The 15,453-nt window shown below is 32.2% G+C and overlaps 1 protein-coding gene across 1 annotated transcript; it reads left to right on the top strand.

The window, feature by feature from the left end:
- Nucleotides 1-5,898: 5,898 nt before the first annotated feature.
- Nucleotides 5,899-14,773, top strand: LOC133175554 (Bardet-Biedl syndrome 4 protein-like). Its single transcript, XM_061310675.1, has 13 exons — nucleotides 5,899-5,964; nucleotides 6,311-6,392; nucleotides 7,026-7,169; nucleotides 7,482-7,593; nucleotides 8,195-8,267; nucleotides 9,724-9,777; nucleotides 10,075-10,202; nucleotides 10,678-10,732; nucleotides 10,908-11,129; nucleotides 11,783-11,954; nucleotides 12,306-12,375; nucleotides 12,704-12,845; nucleotides 12,963-14,773. The coding sequence occupies exons 1-13, from the start codon at nucleotides 5,899-5,901 to the stop codon at nucleotides 13,392-13,394; spliced, it is 1,752 nt and encodes a 583-aa protein (XP_061166659.1). The 3' UTR covers nucleotides 13,395-14,773.
- The last annotated feature ends 680 nt before the right edge of the window (nucleotides 14,774-15,453 follow it).

Below are 15,453 nucleotides of genomic sequence, written 5' to 3'. Positions count from 1 at the left end.
AGCTTGTGTCTTATCCTTTTGACTTTGTCAATAAAATATGCTCTATTCAAATGCTGTATATATCTCCACTAAGATAATATTCGTTGTTTAATTTAGGTTTGATTTCACTTCCTTTTTGTTAATTAAGAAATAATGAATCTTTTTTTTTTAATTTATTTAATACTGGTCGGTCATGTGATGAAATCCCATAAGGGTTCTATGGTAGACTAACCCGTATAATTTACATCCTGAGAAATGTTTAAAAATTTAATGATACCTTATTACTTATATTTACATTTGTGACTGATTTATAGCAAATTCTTGAGTACTACAGTTTTAAACCTTGAAATAATTTATTTTTATCATATGTTTACCCCTTTATCCCGTGGATATCACTCAGTTTTTTCACACACCACATGGTTTTTGCGTAACCGTTATGAAGTAAAATAATGTGAAAATTTCATGTACAAAAACAGTGTCAATCTGTTAAACTCTCCAAGACTTGGGGAGAAACAAACACACACACAAACACACACACACAACTTGTTGGATAAAAATCATATCCAACCACAAATCTTGGGAGATCTTATATGGCCCTGTTTACATAAAGGCTTAATAAGGGAAAACATTTGCAAGTGAAATTGTGTATTGCTGACAAACATATACATGAGCCAATCGTACGGATTCCTAGTCCGCGAGTTTTTTTTTGCCATGATTGAATCGAACAAATAAACTCGTCAATACAAACAGCATATGTGTCAGAAGATTAAGGCGTAACTAGTCAATTAAATCACTTGACTTACAAATAAAATTACGTATGTAATTGTGATTTCGACAACGGACTGGCTCCTCGGTTATTGTTTATTAGTATTTATCCAGCTGAATGGGTTTTAATTGATCACTAATTTGTAAATCACCGTCAAACATGAACACCCCAATCAGGTTTCCACGTGAATAGAAATGTCAAGTTAAATACTGTTGCTTCAAATTTAAGAGGATTATTCCTGGAAAATTGCAATGATTTTGAATTTTGAAAGAGTTAACATTCAAAATAAAAAGCAGACGACATTGAAGACATTGTTAACATCGTATTCCTGAAACAAGCTTCTTTTTTGTCTTTTTTATATGATTTCTTTATGACTTTCATGACTTCACCATGTAAAATGTATTATCGGATTAATTTTCAGTATATATATTTCTTGCAAGAACCCGTTGGATTATCCACAAATGATTTCAGCAAATACGTATATCACAAAACTTGTACACATTAAAATTTCTATTCTAAACCATTTTAACCCAAAGCGAGTGTTTGTATAATTTCAAAATCATTGCTAACTTTGTTATGTTTGTGAAAGGTATTTTGATTTCGAAGTGATTAAGGTCACTTGAACACCCATGATTTGTTTGGCGTCGTATAATCACTGCAGAACAAGTTAATAAATCAAATACATCCCTATTTTTGGTTTCACACTCGAATAATTATCGTCAACATACATTCATGGGAATTAAAGTTTAGTGAAAGACCCAATAGGAAAACTAAGATCAAAATCACGGTAAATACATTTGTATACAAAAGAACAGAAAATAATAAAAGTTAGATTGAATATTAGTAAGCTTCGTTTTAATTTCAAGAAGAGAAAAGAATTCTTAAATCAAAAAAAAAAAAAAACTGATCACTCGATTATAAGTAAAAACAAAAAGTACCTGCATGTACTAAGACTGGGAAAAGCGAAAGACTTAAGAAATATCCATTTTCGGTCAAGCCCATATTTTCTGTCCATTAACACACATTTCTTCCTTTTCCTTCCCCTGATGTATCCATCCATTTATATCAAAGCACATATAATTCGGGATGAATGTTGTCCATTTTTGTTGTTTTGTTTTTCTTCCTTTATATCGAAAATCCAACGCATAAAATCACTGTATCCACCCGTACATGAAAAAACAGTTCACGGTATTTGTTTATTTCACCTAATAATGATTTAATTCCATGTCACGCAGTAATTAGTGATTATTATATTACACGGTAATAATCCCACGAGGTTTTTTTTCTGAACGCAGACCAATGTCCGTGGAACCGTGAGTGGTCAACCAGGGAACGCAATATACAACACAGAACCAATGGCGAGTTGAAAATCGTGATCAAACACACTCAGCTTTCAATTAGCAATACCTACCTATTCAACAATTCTATAGAGGCTAGTGCCATGTAAACCCCCAAAAACCACGGAGCACTGGGACATTTAATTCCATGTTTGCAATTATTAAAATGGCTACGCAGAGGTATATAAAATTTAGATATGTTCAGTAGCACGTTTGCCTCTTTTGGGAGATTTTGTAAGACGCTTAATAGAATATGGAGCTTTAAATAGGATTAAAAGATTTGCCTTGTAAAAACTTTATGACATTCGGTTGCACTAGGGGAAAGTGCCAGCGAACCGAAATATAGATCCGCAAGTGGTGAAAATATAAATACTTATTTAATTAATAGTAGATTTTTTTAACTTATGTTTTAATTACTTTTGAAATTAAAAGACCTTTTCTTTCCTTTTTATGTGTGTGTGGTTTGTCTATTTGATTATTTGTGTTTTTTTATTGCTTGTTGCTGTTTTTTTTTTTCTTATCCAGCGTTTTCAGTACGTATTACTAATCAGAAGATCTTGTATAACACACTATAGTATACGATTATGTTATGCAAAGTAAAAAAAAAATATTAAAAAAAATAAAAACTATGGGGGAGAAAATTACAAATATTCGTTTAAAAGGGAATGAGTCCAAATTAACGTTCATGTTTATTGTGATAGAAAAAAATTTTTCAGACAAATATATTCACCCTTCTTTGGAAAGGTTATATAGTGATTTTGAATATTGTGCTTAAGATATCATATCTCATTAGAAAAAGGAAGAAAAATGAACTAATTAAAATACAGTTTACCTATCTAATAGGTTACAGAAGCAAAACAATGCTAAACAAGATGTGTTTCTGATGCCCCCTTATTGTAGCTTATAGCCAAAGTTTTCAAATGTAAGGTCAAGAAAATACGGTTAAAAAAGTTGGTACCAAGAGAAAGGTCTTATCACAAGGAATATACACATGTGAAATATATGAAAGCCCTAGCACCAACTGTTCAAAAGTTATAGCCAGGTTGGAGTTGTTCAAGAGTTTCGTCAAACTCGTATATTGGTAATTTTCTTGACAAAATTATTTTTTATCAAACCTAAATCGTAGTTTTTCTTACATCACATTTGATTTATCAATTTAGCTATGTATGCTTTCATTAAAAAAAAAAACCAAACAAACAAACATTTTTACTCCTAAACTCTTAAATATAGATACAACCAACCAACCAACCCCCCCCCCCTCCCCACTTTATGTACGCCAAGTTTTACTTTAGATAGTAAAAGTTTGAAAGAAATTGTTTAGTAAGCTTCTGAATTTGGATCAAATTTAATACCGGTAACTCGTGATTTTTCATGTGACTTTTAAAAGAAAAGAAATGATTAAAAGGGTCATTGTGTAGCAATGAATGTATCGTGTGATTTATGAGATCACAGGCGCCACTATACTTATAAATTTTATCGATATTTGCAGCAAATATAAAAGTCAAAACACAAACAAACACTACAAAACAAACAAAATATAAACACCTCCCTAAAAGAAACAAAAACAAAATCAAACAAACAACCCAACCCCCCCCCCCCCCCCAAAAAAAAAAACAAACAAACAAAAAAACAAAACAAAACCCACAACAACAATTAAAAAAAAACAACTAAATACAAAAGCAAATTAAGGAATAATGACCCTCTGTTCTAAATTTCACTTTTTTTTTTTACTTCCCAACATTAATTTTCATTAAGAGCTATAGAATTAGATTTAAATGAAAAATAGTTTGAGGTATGAAGCGCTGCTTATTTTTTTTCATATTTTTTTTTTATCTCAGACAATGATATGAAAAAATTTCAACACAGAGAATAGAAAAGTAATAATTTATTATCACAACATAAAATTTAAAATATTAGATGTATATAAAAATAAAATTTAGTGTCATACCTATTAAATTCATATTAGGAAACATAATAAAGCGCTGCTTCCTAAGGCAGAATATCACCATGTTTTATGTGCTTGTAAGAAAATAATATGTCCATTAACAAGAGTTATCTCTCTTATAAATAGATATTTTTTGTAATGCTAATAAAAATTCTACACATGATACTTAATACAGGCGCGGATCTAGAAATTTTTTCCAGCCCCCCCCCCCCCCCCCAGTAAAAAAAAATCCAATCCAGAAATTTCTTGACAAGCCCCAAAATAAAAAAAAAAAATCCTAAATTCCTTTCCCAAACGTAAAAATAAACATATTTCGTTGTGATGGTGGTGGGGTCCACGTTTTCTGAAGGGAGGGTGGGGGTGTTTCCAAACTCCTTTTTTATATTTGTTTCAGTATATACTTATATATACATGTAATAACACTGTAAATTCCAGGGTATCCGGACCCCCCACCCCACCCCCTCTAGATCCTCTAAAGTAATACATTAAATCATTTCAAAATTGTCAATTAAAAGATACAACTATTCAATTTGTAAAGTTCTAATAATGGATTATACTTTTTTTTGTTTTTTGTTTTTTTAATTTTTTTTGTTTTTTGTTTTTTGTTTTGTTTTGTTTTTTTTTTTTTTTTTGTAAAATATAATAAAACAATTTGAAAAAATAAGGCAAAAGAAAATAGATTAATGTTTCCATCACGTGTCAGGTTTGATCGAATTTGACTACTCAAAGGTCTCAACTATTCAACTCTGGTAAAATAAACTATGCGTAATATTAGGATTTTTTTTTACTTTGAAAGTTATCTGTCTTATCAGAGGATCGGTCCCCCTTAAACACAAAAAGGCCATAATATGTATAAGACTATGTCAAAATACGAACATTTTTTTTCTCCAGAAAATTAAATATTTTGAAAAGTTCTAAGTCTATTCCTTTTATGAGATTTGATTATTTATATGTCATATTCTTTAAAAATCTCAATAGGTACCTTTTTTTCAATTCAATTCATTTATTTGACATACCATCTAGTAAGTTGTTCTTTTCTAATATCAAAGCACTCTTTCAGAAAGTTACATACTCTTCTAGTAATTTTAATACTTGGAGGGTTGATAATGTCAATAACAGGGTTTTCCTTCATGTAACATTGAACATTAAATATATCACAATATTGTAATCTATACTGATCATAACTAGGACAATAAAGTACAAAATGTTTTTTTCATTTTCAATAAAAAGTTTACAAGAATGACATACACGTTTTTCTCTAGGAATAGGTAGCTTTGAGTATCTCCCCATTTCAATATGTAGTATGTAAGCACTAATTCTTTGTTTTTGTTAGGGTTGTTCTTTCAGAATTCGTCAATGGTAACTGTAGGTAGTTCTGTAATTTATATTCATTTAAATTTATTGTATGACTATAAAAAGTTAATTTTCCAGAATCTGATTTAGAAATGTTCTTTAACTGTTCACAGATTTTGTTCATATATAGTATGTGATCTGTCCAATGAGGATAAAGACAATTTCTGTTGTAGAGTAAAAATTTCTCTCATTCTGTGACTCTAAATTTTTCAATCTTGAATAAAATTCAAAAATATTTTCATAACACAAATAAAGTAGTGGGAATTGTCCCAACTCATATAGAACAACATTATTAGATGATTTTCTATGAACACCTAGAATGTCTTTACATATCTGGAGTTGTATTTTTCATATGGGAAATGATCTGAGGATAATAAATCACATTTGTAGTCTGCAATCCAAATTTCAGAACCATAAGCTAGATGATAATCCATATTTTAAAATATCTATTTTACATATCGGGATCGAGGTGCATTTAATTTCAACTCCACGTAACTATCTCAAACAAAATCTTGAAAATGGATCCCAAAGACGATGAAATAGTTAGTGCACCTATTGAAGAAAAGAATACAGGCCCAGTTGAGGTAAATTTAGCAGACTTATCACAAGAATAATATATAAATTTTCCAATATGGTTTGATTTTTTTCCTTGTTTCCGAGGTATATTCAAAAGGTGTCATTGCATTGTTCAAATTGTTGTGTTCATTGACTGAGTGTAAAAAAAGTAGAATCTAGAGGCCTAATATACCTTTTTAATTTTTTTTTTTTTTTCGTAAAACAAATTTTTGTCGTGAAATATCAAATAAAAGTCATAAATAGGTTGAATAAACTAAAATTGATAAAATAGTTTGAATAATCTAACAATGTCTCGGGAAAAGCCCTCACCACACTTTGTCATGATCTTGTACAAGTAACAATTTCTATTCACAGAATGATGTTCCATCTGGTGCCCCAGAAGTACCACCACCTGTCGTCAATATTCCAGCTGCTCCAAAGCCAAAACCTAAAAAAGGTGCAGGTTATTTTACTGAAGCTTAATTTCCTTATTATTTTTGTTAAAATGTTCTATCGCTAAGATGATAATGTTCTATGGATCCAGTTTAATGGAAGAATGCATTCGGTGTATTGGCAATGCAGTAAAACAAGCATGGGTGATAATTCTAACTTAATGTATAATATGTTCGACAATGAAACCGTTTAGTAATAATATTAAAGAATTCTGCAACTCTCTTAATCTCTCAAATCTTGTTTTGCATGCTCTTAATGACATTAAAATTTTCAGTAAACTCCTGTGGCCTGTGGTTACTGTGTCATGCAAGGTCTTTTTTTGGAAGACAAAATTTATGACTAATAGAAATATTATTCAACTTTGCACACCCCTAATGTATCAGATTGAGATTCAAAATATAGTTTTGTGTCATTGGGAATTGCATTTTAAAATTCTCATATGTAATTTTTTTCATGTATGTTGTTGCTATGATTAAGCCACCATGTTGGAAAAGAATTAGTCCATCATTTTCATTATTTTTAGTTTTACAATTTAACCATTTGATTAAAAAAAAAAAAGTGAGGATTGGACTTAAAATTGACTTTAGAAAAATTAAAGTGCATCAGTGATATGTAAATGCTTCCCATGTTATTGCAGCTCCAGAGCTGCCTATATTTGAGAGAAGGAACTGGTTGATACACCTCCATTATGTAAGAAAAGAGTTTGACATCTGTAAATCCATCATCAAGGAAGGCCTAGCTGAAAGTGGTGGGATGTGTGAATATGCGGTCTACACTCAAGGTACACATGAACAATGTTCCATTAAAGAAGTATGTTTCAGAAAAAATTAAAAAAGGTTTAACATTAAACTCTGGAATTAAAAACCTAGCAATCATGAAATGATCAGATTGAAATACATGCTAAAAAGTCTCCTTGAAAATAAAAGTATAATGGCATCTTTGCAAGATTGCCAACATCATATACATTAAGATAGTTATTAAATTAACGCAATTGAAAAAAAAGTTTACTTTGTACATCTACACAAGTTTTTATAGGGAAATAGTCAAAAAATGATAAAGTTTTGATAGACTTTTTATTTTTTATGGTAAACAGCACTGGTTCTGAGACAGGAGGGGAGGATCCAGGAATCCTTAGAGCTATTCCAGACTTGTACACTACTGAACCCACAGAGTGCTGACAACCTTAAACAGGTGGCTCGATCACTGTAAGTTTTAATAAAAATCTCTCTGTAGGCGATTAGAAGGGTGGTTATATTGACAGTTGGTGAAAGCTAATGAAAACATGTTTAGGTTATGCCAACCAACATAAAGTACATGTATTCTGTAGACATAGTTATAAAGTCCCCTTTTTAACCCATTTGCTATCCACTCATTGGACACCAATCTTTCACAGTTGACTTCCGAACTACAGAGCTCATATATCAGGTGATAGAGAATATTTTTTCATCCAAGGATACAACACAGTGTGAGAGACATTGTACTGTACCCATAGACCGTGGGAATCAAGAGTGCATTTGTCTATTGTACCTGGTCACCATATACCCAAACATTTACAAGAAAATTTGCAAGAAAAATGTGCTATTTATAAAAACTTGGTTAGAATCCAGTGTTTGAGCAATTTTCATTATATTGAAAACAGAGAGAATGGTTGTGAACCGATGTCTGTATGTATTTCAAGGACAATATTTGAAGCAATTTTATTTCTTGAGTAACCTTAAGAGAAAGATTGAGAGGGTGAGAGGAATTTCCGAAAATTATAGCAATTATAGAAAGAAACATGATATCGATCTTTATTCATTTCTTCAGATTTCTTTTGGCTCGACACAAAGCTGCCGTAGAGTTATACAATGAGGCTGCTAAGCTGAGCGACAGAGATTGGGTATTTCTAAAATTTCTATTTCACATTTGAAAATTTTTATTGATTGTATAAAATTTTGTCTTCAGTTGAGAAACTACATAAGTAGTTGTGACATGACCTGGCGAGTTTTCCTTTGAAGTCAGCCGTACAATAACTGCGATACAGAACACTTTTAATGGTCGTTTCTCATGCAAATGAGCAGAAACTGTGCTGTATCTGAAAAATATCAACGATACAGTAAGGTTTATTTTTAGCGATGATGGAAAACTGAATCCGTATCTTAAATGATATAGACAAAAGAATCAATCAAATTGCACGATAGCGCTGTTAGTATTTATTCAAAATTTGAGATGAATAAAGAATAGAATTTTACAACGAAAAGTTACCAGTGGCGGATTAAAAAATTTTAGAAAGGAGGGAGTGGGGGCAGTACACAAATGGTTTTCTTCAAAAAAAAAAATGTCCAAACTGGAAAGTCGGGAGTTTCGTGGGGGGGTAGATTCATAATCAGGCCTGACACTATATGTGCGTGATTGTTTCGTGTTTATAAATTAAAAGTGTATACAAGTTTAGCAAACATAATTTACGAAAGCCAAAAAAAAAAAAAAAAAAAGAAAAAAAAATCAAAAGGGGGGGGGGGGGACATCGATGCGCGCGAGTGAGTGCTGGATCTGCCTTTGGTTCCTCTACATTTTGTTTCAAACATGAAGGTAATATGCCCCCTTTCTTAAAATCTGTTTATTTCAATTTGGAGCCAAGAATTTTGTATACACATGTATGACGACCGGTTGATGACATTGTCGGACATTTCTCTCAGAATACGACCTCCCCAAAACATTTTTGCTTCAAATACATTCCCATATATGATTCTTATGTATCAAAATGTTTTGCACTAAATTCGTAGCTTAGATTTAAAAAAAATCAACAAGAGCTAAATAGAAAGAAAAAAAACCTAAGCAATCAAATATAAATTAAATTTTGGGAAAACACATTATATAATGCATCTCATAATTGTAATTATTTAAATTGATAGATGCCTGCACGTCCACCTCACTCGGCATTTCAGTTGCAATTGCTAAAAATGGGGTACTGAATCAACTTTCTGTAAAATCATCTGATTGGTTGAGAGATATATACCCAAATACACATGTAAATTAGCAAGGTCATAAGAAAGGTCATGTCACAAGTCATTTAGAATACTCGTTTCCTACTGTATCGGAGATACGGGGGGGCCCGGCTCGAGCTATCGCTCTCGCCTTAAGCCCCGCCCTGTATCTCCGATACAGTAGGAAACTCATACTCTAAATATAACATGTTGTATAAATGATTTTCAAAATTTATCAAAGTTTTAAAAAAAAAATTGAATATCATTAGTGACAGTGAAGTAGGTTTTTCCATTCCTAATTGTCAACAGTTTTTTCAAATCTAAATACATAATTAATTCAACATTGAGGAATACACATACTTACAATTTCAGGAAATAGCACATAATCAAGGAGTGTGTTACATGTATCTTAGAGACTACAAAATGGTAAGCTGAATCTTTCATTTACAGCCTAATTGTCAATTTATTTTCCTTTAAGAAATGAAAACCCTTGTTCATTTATTAATTTTTTTTTTTTTTTGCACAGAAAATATTTGATCTGGTAAATTACTACATGTATATTAGAAGAAAAAGTTATTAATGATATACGAGTAAGAAGAATTTGTAAACAGAGAATTCATTTATTTGGAGTTATCTCTCTTCCAATATCATTCTATGACAAAATTCATGGCATTGACCATGTATTTAGTGTAAATATACTACATGTAATTCATTTTTTTAAAGGCAAAAGATTGTCTCAGCCAGGCATTATCTTTCAAAAGACATGAAATTTCTTATGTGATGCTGGGGAAGATTCACCTAATGGAGGGAAATATAGAAGCAGCCATTGAGATTTATAAACAGGCCGTGGAGTAAGTTTTTCCTTTGTTTTGATAAAACCATGCAAACATTGATTTTATACCTCAGACATATTTCAGATATTTTTGTACTTCATTCCTCCCCTCAAGGAAGATATGGCATTGTTTGGTTAATGTATTTTCAGTACAAAACAATGAACTGTGATTTATATAGAGTAAGCAGTTTTTTGAAAATCCATTTATTGTGCTGTTTTTTTTTTAATCATTGTTCAAACAGTAGGCTAAATAAATATGGAAAACTTTGCACAATGATCGATTTAAAGAGATTGACAATATACTGGATAATTAGCCTAACAGATATATCAATGTATAAAATGCAGAAATTTTTCTGTCTTCCTTCTAGGCTTAATAAACACAGATTGTTTGTTATCTATATTTAAGATTGTTGTGTCTAGATATCTGAAATAGCATGTGTATGTATTTTAAAAAAGTGTCTGAAAAAATGATGGTCTGATTTTTTGCCTTGTAGGTACTCTCCAGAAAATCCAGACATGCTGACAACATTGGGACTTCTATACATGCAGGTACCATTTGTTTTAAAACTTAACAGACTTCATCTAACATATGCTGTGTTTTAAAGATTATACTTTCATAGGAAAAGAAAAATACACAATTAGCTTTCATTAAAGGAGTATTTCAAAATGATATAATTTATAGACACAGTATTTTAAATCCATTACTTCCATTTATTCATATCAGGTTGGTCAGTACCAAAAAGCATTTGAAAATCTTGGTAATGCCATGACCTATGACCCTTCACATGTCAAGGCCATAATGGCAGCTGGGAGCATGATGCAGACACATGGTGATTTTGATGTTGCACTGAACAAATATAGGATTGCAGCAGTAGCAACCCCTGAGAGTCCTCCATTGTGGAATAACATTGGGATGGCTTTCTTTGGCAAGAAGAAATATGTTGCTGTAAGCTTTTTAAGCAACCAGATTTCCTTTACATTGGTACTATGAAAATTAAGGACGAATCTTTTCAACTTACATTCAGAGATTTTTTGAAGTTGAAAAATTGTGATATTTACAACACCGGGCCAGTTTTCATTTTTGTGCAAGTTGAGTTTTTAGCATAATTATGTGATTCTGTTGAAATCAGTATAAATTCAGCTATGAAACATTGCAAATCAGTTACTTCTATAAATTTAGTATAAGGAAATAATATTTTAAGAATCAAAATTGGAATACTTTGAAGGTTCAAAATGGGGAAAATAATGTTTCACTGTTTAACTTCTTAAATTACTCATCATAGTGTATTTCTTATCATGACAGAAGCTAGTTTTTTTGTTTTTGTTTGTTTGTTTTTTTTTTTTTTGAATGAACAGAAAGCAGAGCTGCATTTAAGACTGTAGCTGCTAGGTTGATATCTAACCTAGCAGCTAGGCTAGCCGCTATGTCTATTGAATGCACTGTATGAATTATCACTTGTCATCCCTACGTAGTCGCTAGCATATCATTGACGATGGTAGCTCTACCTAAAGCTAAGTAGCTGCTATGATCTTGAACACAGCCCTGATATATGGCTAAATTGGAATTTTTACTATGTATATGAATATCTTATATTACAGGCAATTAGCTGCCTGAAGCGTGCTAACTATCTGGCCCCGTTTGACTGGAAGATTCTTTATAATTTGGGATTGGTCCATCTCACTATGCAGCAGTATGCGTCTGCTTTCCACTTCCTGAGTGCAGCCATTAACTTGCGTCCCAAAATGGCTCAGTTATTTATGCTCCTGGGAGGTAAACATTATATGCATAAAGTTATGAATCTATGAAAAAAAAATCCAACAGATTTTTGTTAATAATGCATGTAATTTATTTATTTGATCTGACATGAATTTTTGAGTATTTGGATGTTTTAAATAATTCAAGAATTCATTGCACTTTGAAATTGCCTTCTTTAATACCTAATTTGCTTAGAAATTGCAAAATTATTCTTTTAATACATGATTCAAGCTTTATTATCTAAAAAGGGATAAAAATTATTTTATTGAACCAATCTACAAATACATGTGTATAGAGTAATTATCCATATGCAAATTTGATGAAGTATTGTTCAGATTATATATTTTTTTAAATTAATTTGGACAGTTGCCCTGACTCATTTGGAGGACCCTGACAACGCAAGGAAGGCATATGAACAGGCTGTAACTCTGGAACAGTAAGTCACTTCGATCAAGGCATTTTTTAAAAAAAATTATATTATATATATACAGTTGAACTTCAAACACTTATATCGAACACTGATGTCTTGAATACCATGGATATGTCAAGGTGATTTGGAAGTTCTAACCCCTTATTCTTTAAGTATTTTTCCCTGGATATCTTGAATCCTGGGATATCTCAAAGTTTTATCTCGGTCCCTTTGAGTTTGAGATATGGAGGTTTGACTGTATGGTGAGTTGAATTCAATAACATTATTTTTTTCATGAACTTGTGAATAGCAATACCTTTAAAAAAAATTATCCAACAAAATTCTTACATTTCAGGAAAGACCCTGCAATGAGTCTCAACTTTGCAATATTTTTGCACAACACTGGTGACAAAAGTGCAGCTCTGAAAAATTACAAGGAATTTGAGAGTAGATACAGAATCATGAAGACAACCAATCCAAATGCAGGGGATCAGGAGGTTAGAAAAACGTTGAAGGGGAGATTAAGAACTCAAACAATGAAGTCATTGAAAGTTGAATGAGAGTTTTTGTAAATTATGTAATTTTGTTTGATTTTTGTCAATTTCTCATTTAAGATGCAGGATGCAGCTCAGAAACTAGGAACTGTTCTACAAGTTGGTGAAAGTCTGGTGTGGAATGAAGGGGCCGGGAAAGGAACCACCCCGTCAGAGAAAGCAGAGCCTGATAGACCAGCAACCACCAGTGGAGTCAGTCTCCCTCCCACAGTCAAGTCCCCCATGGATCGTGAGCAAATTGCCACTCCCATAATACCCCCTTATTATCCTTACGAGGATGAGAAGGGTCCCAGTCGCATGGGGGAGACTCCTCTTCCCCCAACCAGAGGCCTCACCACTATGAAAACTGAATTTGAATTTAAATCACAGCACAGTGACTTGGAAAACCTTCCAAACCCCCCTGATGGACCCCCCTCATATGATGATGCAATGAGTGGAGGGATCAAAGAAGAGGAAAATGAGGAGGATTTTGTTCACCCCCCACCATCATGACTACCTGTGGCAGAGTGTCACATGGATCTGTGATTCTTTTTATACCCCCGCTCCGAAGGAGAAGGGGGTATATTGTTTTACCCTTGTGTATCTGTCTGTCCATCCGTTTGTGTGTCTGTCTGTCCGTAACAAATTTTGGTCGCAGTTTTCTCAGCAACTACTCATTCCAGATGCTTGAAATTTTAGCATACTCTTTGTTTAGGCATGCAATATGGTGGGATTCATTTTTTTACAATTCCGATGTCAACTTCCTGTTCATCCGTGCGTCTGTTCGTAGCATACATAACAAATATTGGTCGCAGTTTTCTCAGCAACTACTCATCACAGATGCTTGAAATTTTAGCACAACCTTTGTTTAGGCATGCCATATGGTGAGAATCATTTTTGTATGAATCCGATGTCAATTTCCTGTTTATGCATCTGTCCATACCATACATAACAAATCTGAGTGGTAGTTTTCTCAGCAACTAATCGCAGATGCTTGAAATTTTAAAACACTCTATGTTTAGGCATGCTATATGTTGGGATTCATTTTTGTACAAATCAGATGTCAATTTTTTTAATTATCACTGTGTCTGTCCATAACTGAACTTGTGTATTCACATCGGAGTGGGAGTATTATTAGAGAGCACTGGCTCACAGACTTCTTGTTTTTTGTTTTGTTTTTTTTTTTGTTTTTTTTTATATTTAAATCTGTGGATCTGTGATTCTTAAGCGAGATAATTGTCACATGTTTACAATGAATCTTGTAGCAGTGATAGCTCTTCAGCTAATTTTTTTTGTGATGTAAAGAATTATGTTGTTTTGTGTATTTCAAGAGATTATTAAAACATCATTATGCATGATGCTTTCTTATGCTTTACAGGTAAATGATCAGTATCAAGGAGCAGTGCATTATAATATTTGTATGCACTAAGAGAATTGTGCAAAATAATTTTCATCGGTTGTTTACTTTTGTCATATTTTTACAGAAAAGTGCTTTGCATATTAAATCTACAAAGAAATTTGCATATGCCATAATTTTTAATGTCCATATCTGTAAATTAGCAAATATGTATTCATATTAGAATATGAATTCAAAATGTAATTTTTGCTTTTGAATCAGGCTTTATTCTTAAAAGCATAACCAGTAGTAATTCAGGACTGTGTTGTTGTTTTTTTTACTGCGTATGACCTTTTCAAAATTAAATTGAAGCAGAGTGAACCCATCTAATTTTATTAATCCAATACAAGTTGGCAAGAAGTTTGATTTATACTATCATTGTAATTGGATATTGTATAACCATGTGTGTATCCATGGTTACAAAAGGTTAATGAATAAATATTCCAAGAGAATGTAAATGTCCATCCATTTCAAATAAAGCTAGGATAATTTCATATATATGAATGGTTCTTCCTTACTTCTATTTTTCTTTAGTCTTTTCAAAAATTCCCATTGACAGGACTGTGTCGGTGAAGCTTTTTTTCTCCTCAGGAAGGACAACTCTTGGACACTTGCAAGAAAAATGAATTATTGGCAGCAGTTCAAAAAATAATTTAATTAACTGTAACAGTTATACAGTTAAAGGGGTTGGAGATTTTTTTTCTTTCTTTGTCCTCTCCCACCCCATCCCACCCAACCCCACCCTTTCCCTTTGATCAAGAAAATGAAGAGTTGTTCTCTACTATAGCTGAGAACATGAATTTTATTGAGTTAGTGTTCAACAGTTTCAGTGCTTCAGTTGTGTGAAAGATATTTTTGACAGCTTCATATAACAAGTTACAGGTTTAAAGACTAGGCCATCTTTAAAAAATTGTTTGGTTGCCCTCTCCTGACAAACTGGGTAAAAATGGCCTGACTCAAAAATTTTTTTTTAACATCAAGGAAACGATTGTTTTTTCTTAAATTTTGAAAATTCATCATTGATGTTGAAATTTTGTGGGGAAAAAAAATTTTCCCACCTACCTACTGACCAAGTTTTTTCATGCTGAGTCGGGAGAGGGCAAATCAACATTATTTTAAAGTTTGCCCTAAGGTCATTTTTGTTACTTTCAAAGTTTCATTGCCCAAGAAAATTCA

The sequence above is a fragment of the Saccostrea echinata genome, unplaced genomic scaffold (assembly GCF_033153115.1).
Source record: "Saccostrea echinata isolate AGI-Se365-2 ecotype Australia unplaced genomic scaffold, CSIRO_AGI_Sech_v1 ptg000062l, whole genome shotgun sequence".
NCBI classification, from domain to species: Eukaryota; Metazoa; Mollusca; class Bivalvia; order Ostreida; family Ostreidae; genus Saccostrea; species Saccostrea echinata.
Note: the sequence above shows the minus strand (reverse complement) of the source record. Positions and strands in the feature narration are given on the sequence as shown.

Coding starts and splice junctions, on each gene's coding strand:
- LOC133175554 (XM_061310675.1), top strand. CDS start 5,899: ATGGATCCCAAAGACGATGAAATAGTTAGTGCACCTATTGAAGAAAAG. Junction 8,268..9,723: donor AGCTGAGCGACAGAGATTGG/GTATTTCTAAAA, acceptor TTACAATTTCAG/GAAATAGCACATAATCAAGG. Junction 10,733..10,907: donor TGGGACTTCTATACATGCAG/GTACCATTTGTT, acceptor TATTCATATCAG/GTTGGTCAGTACCAAAAAGC.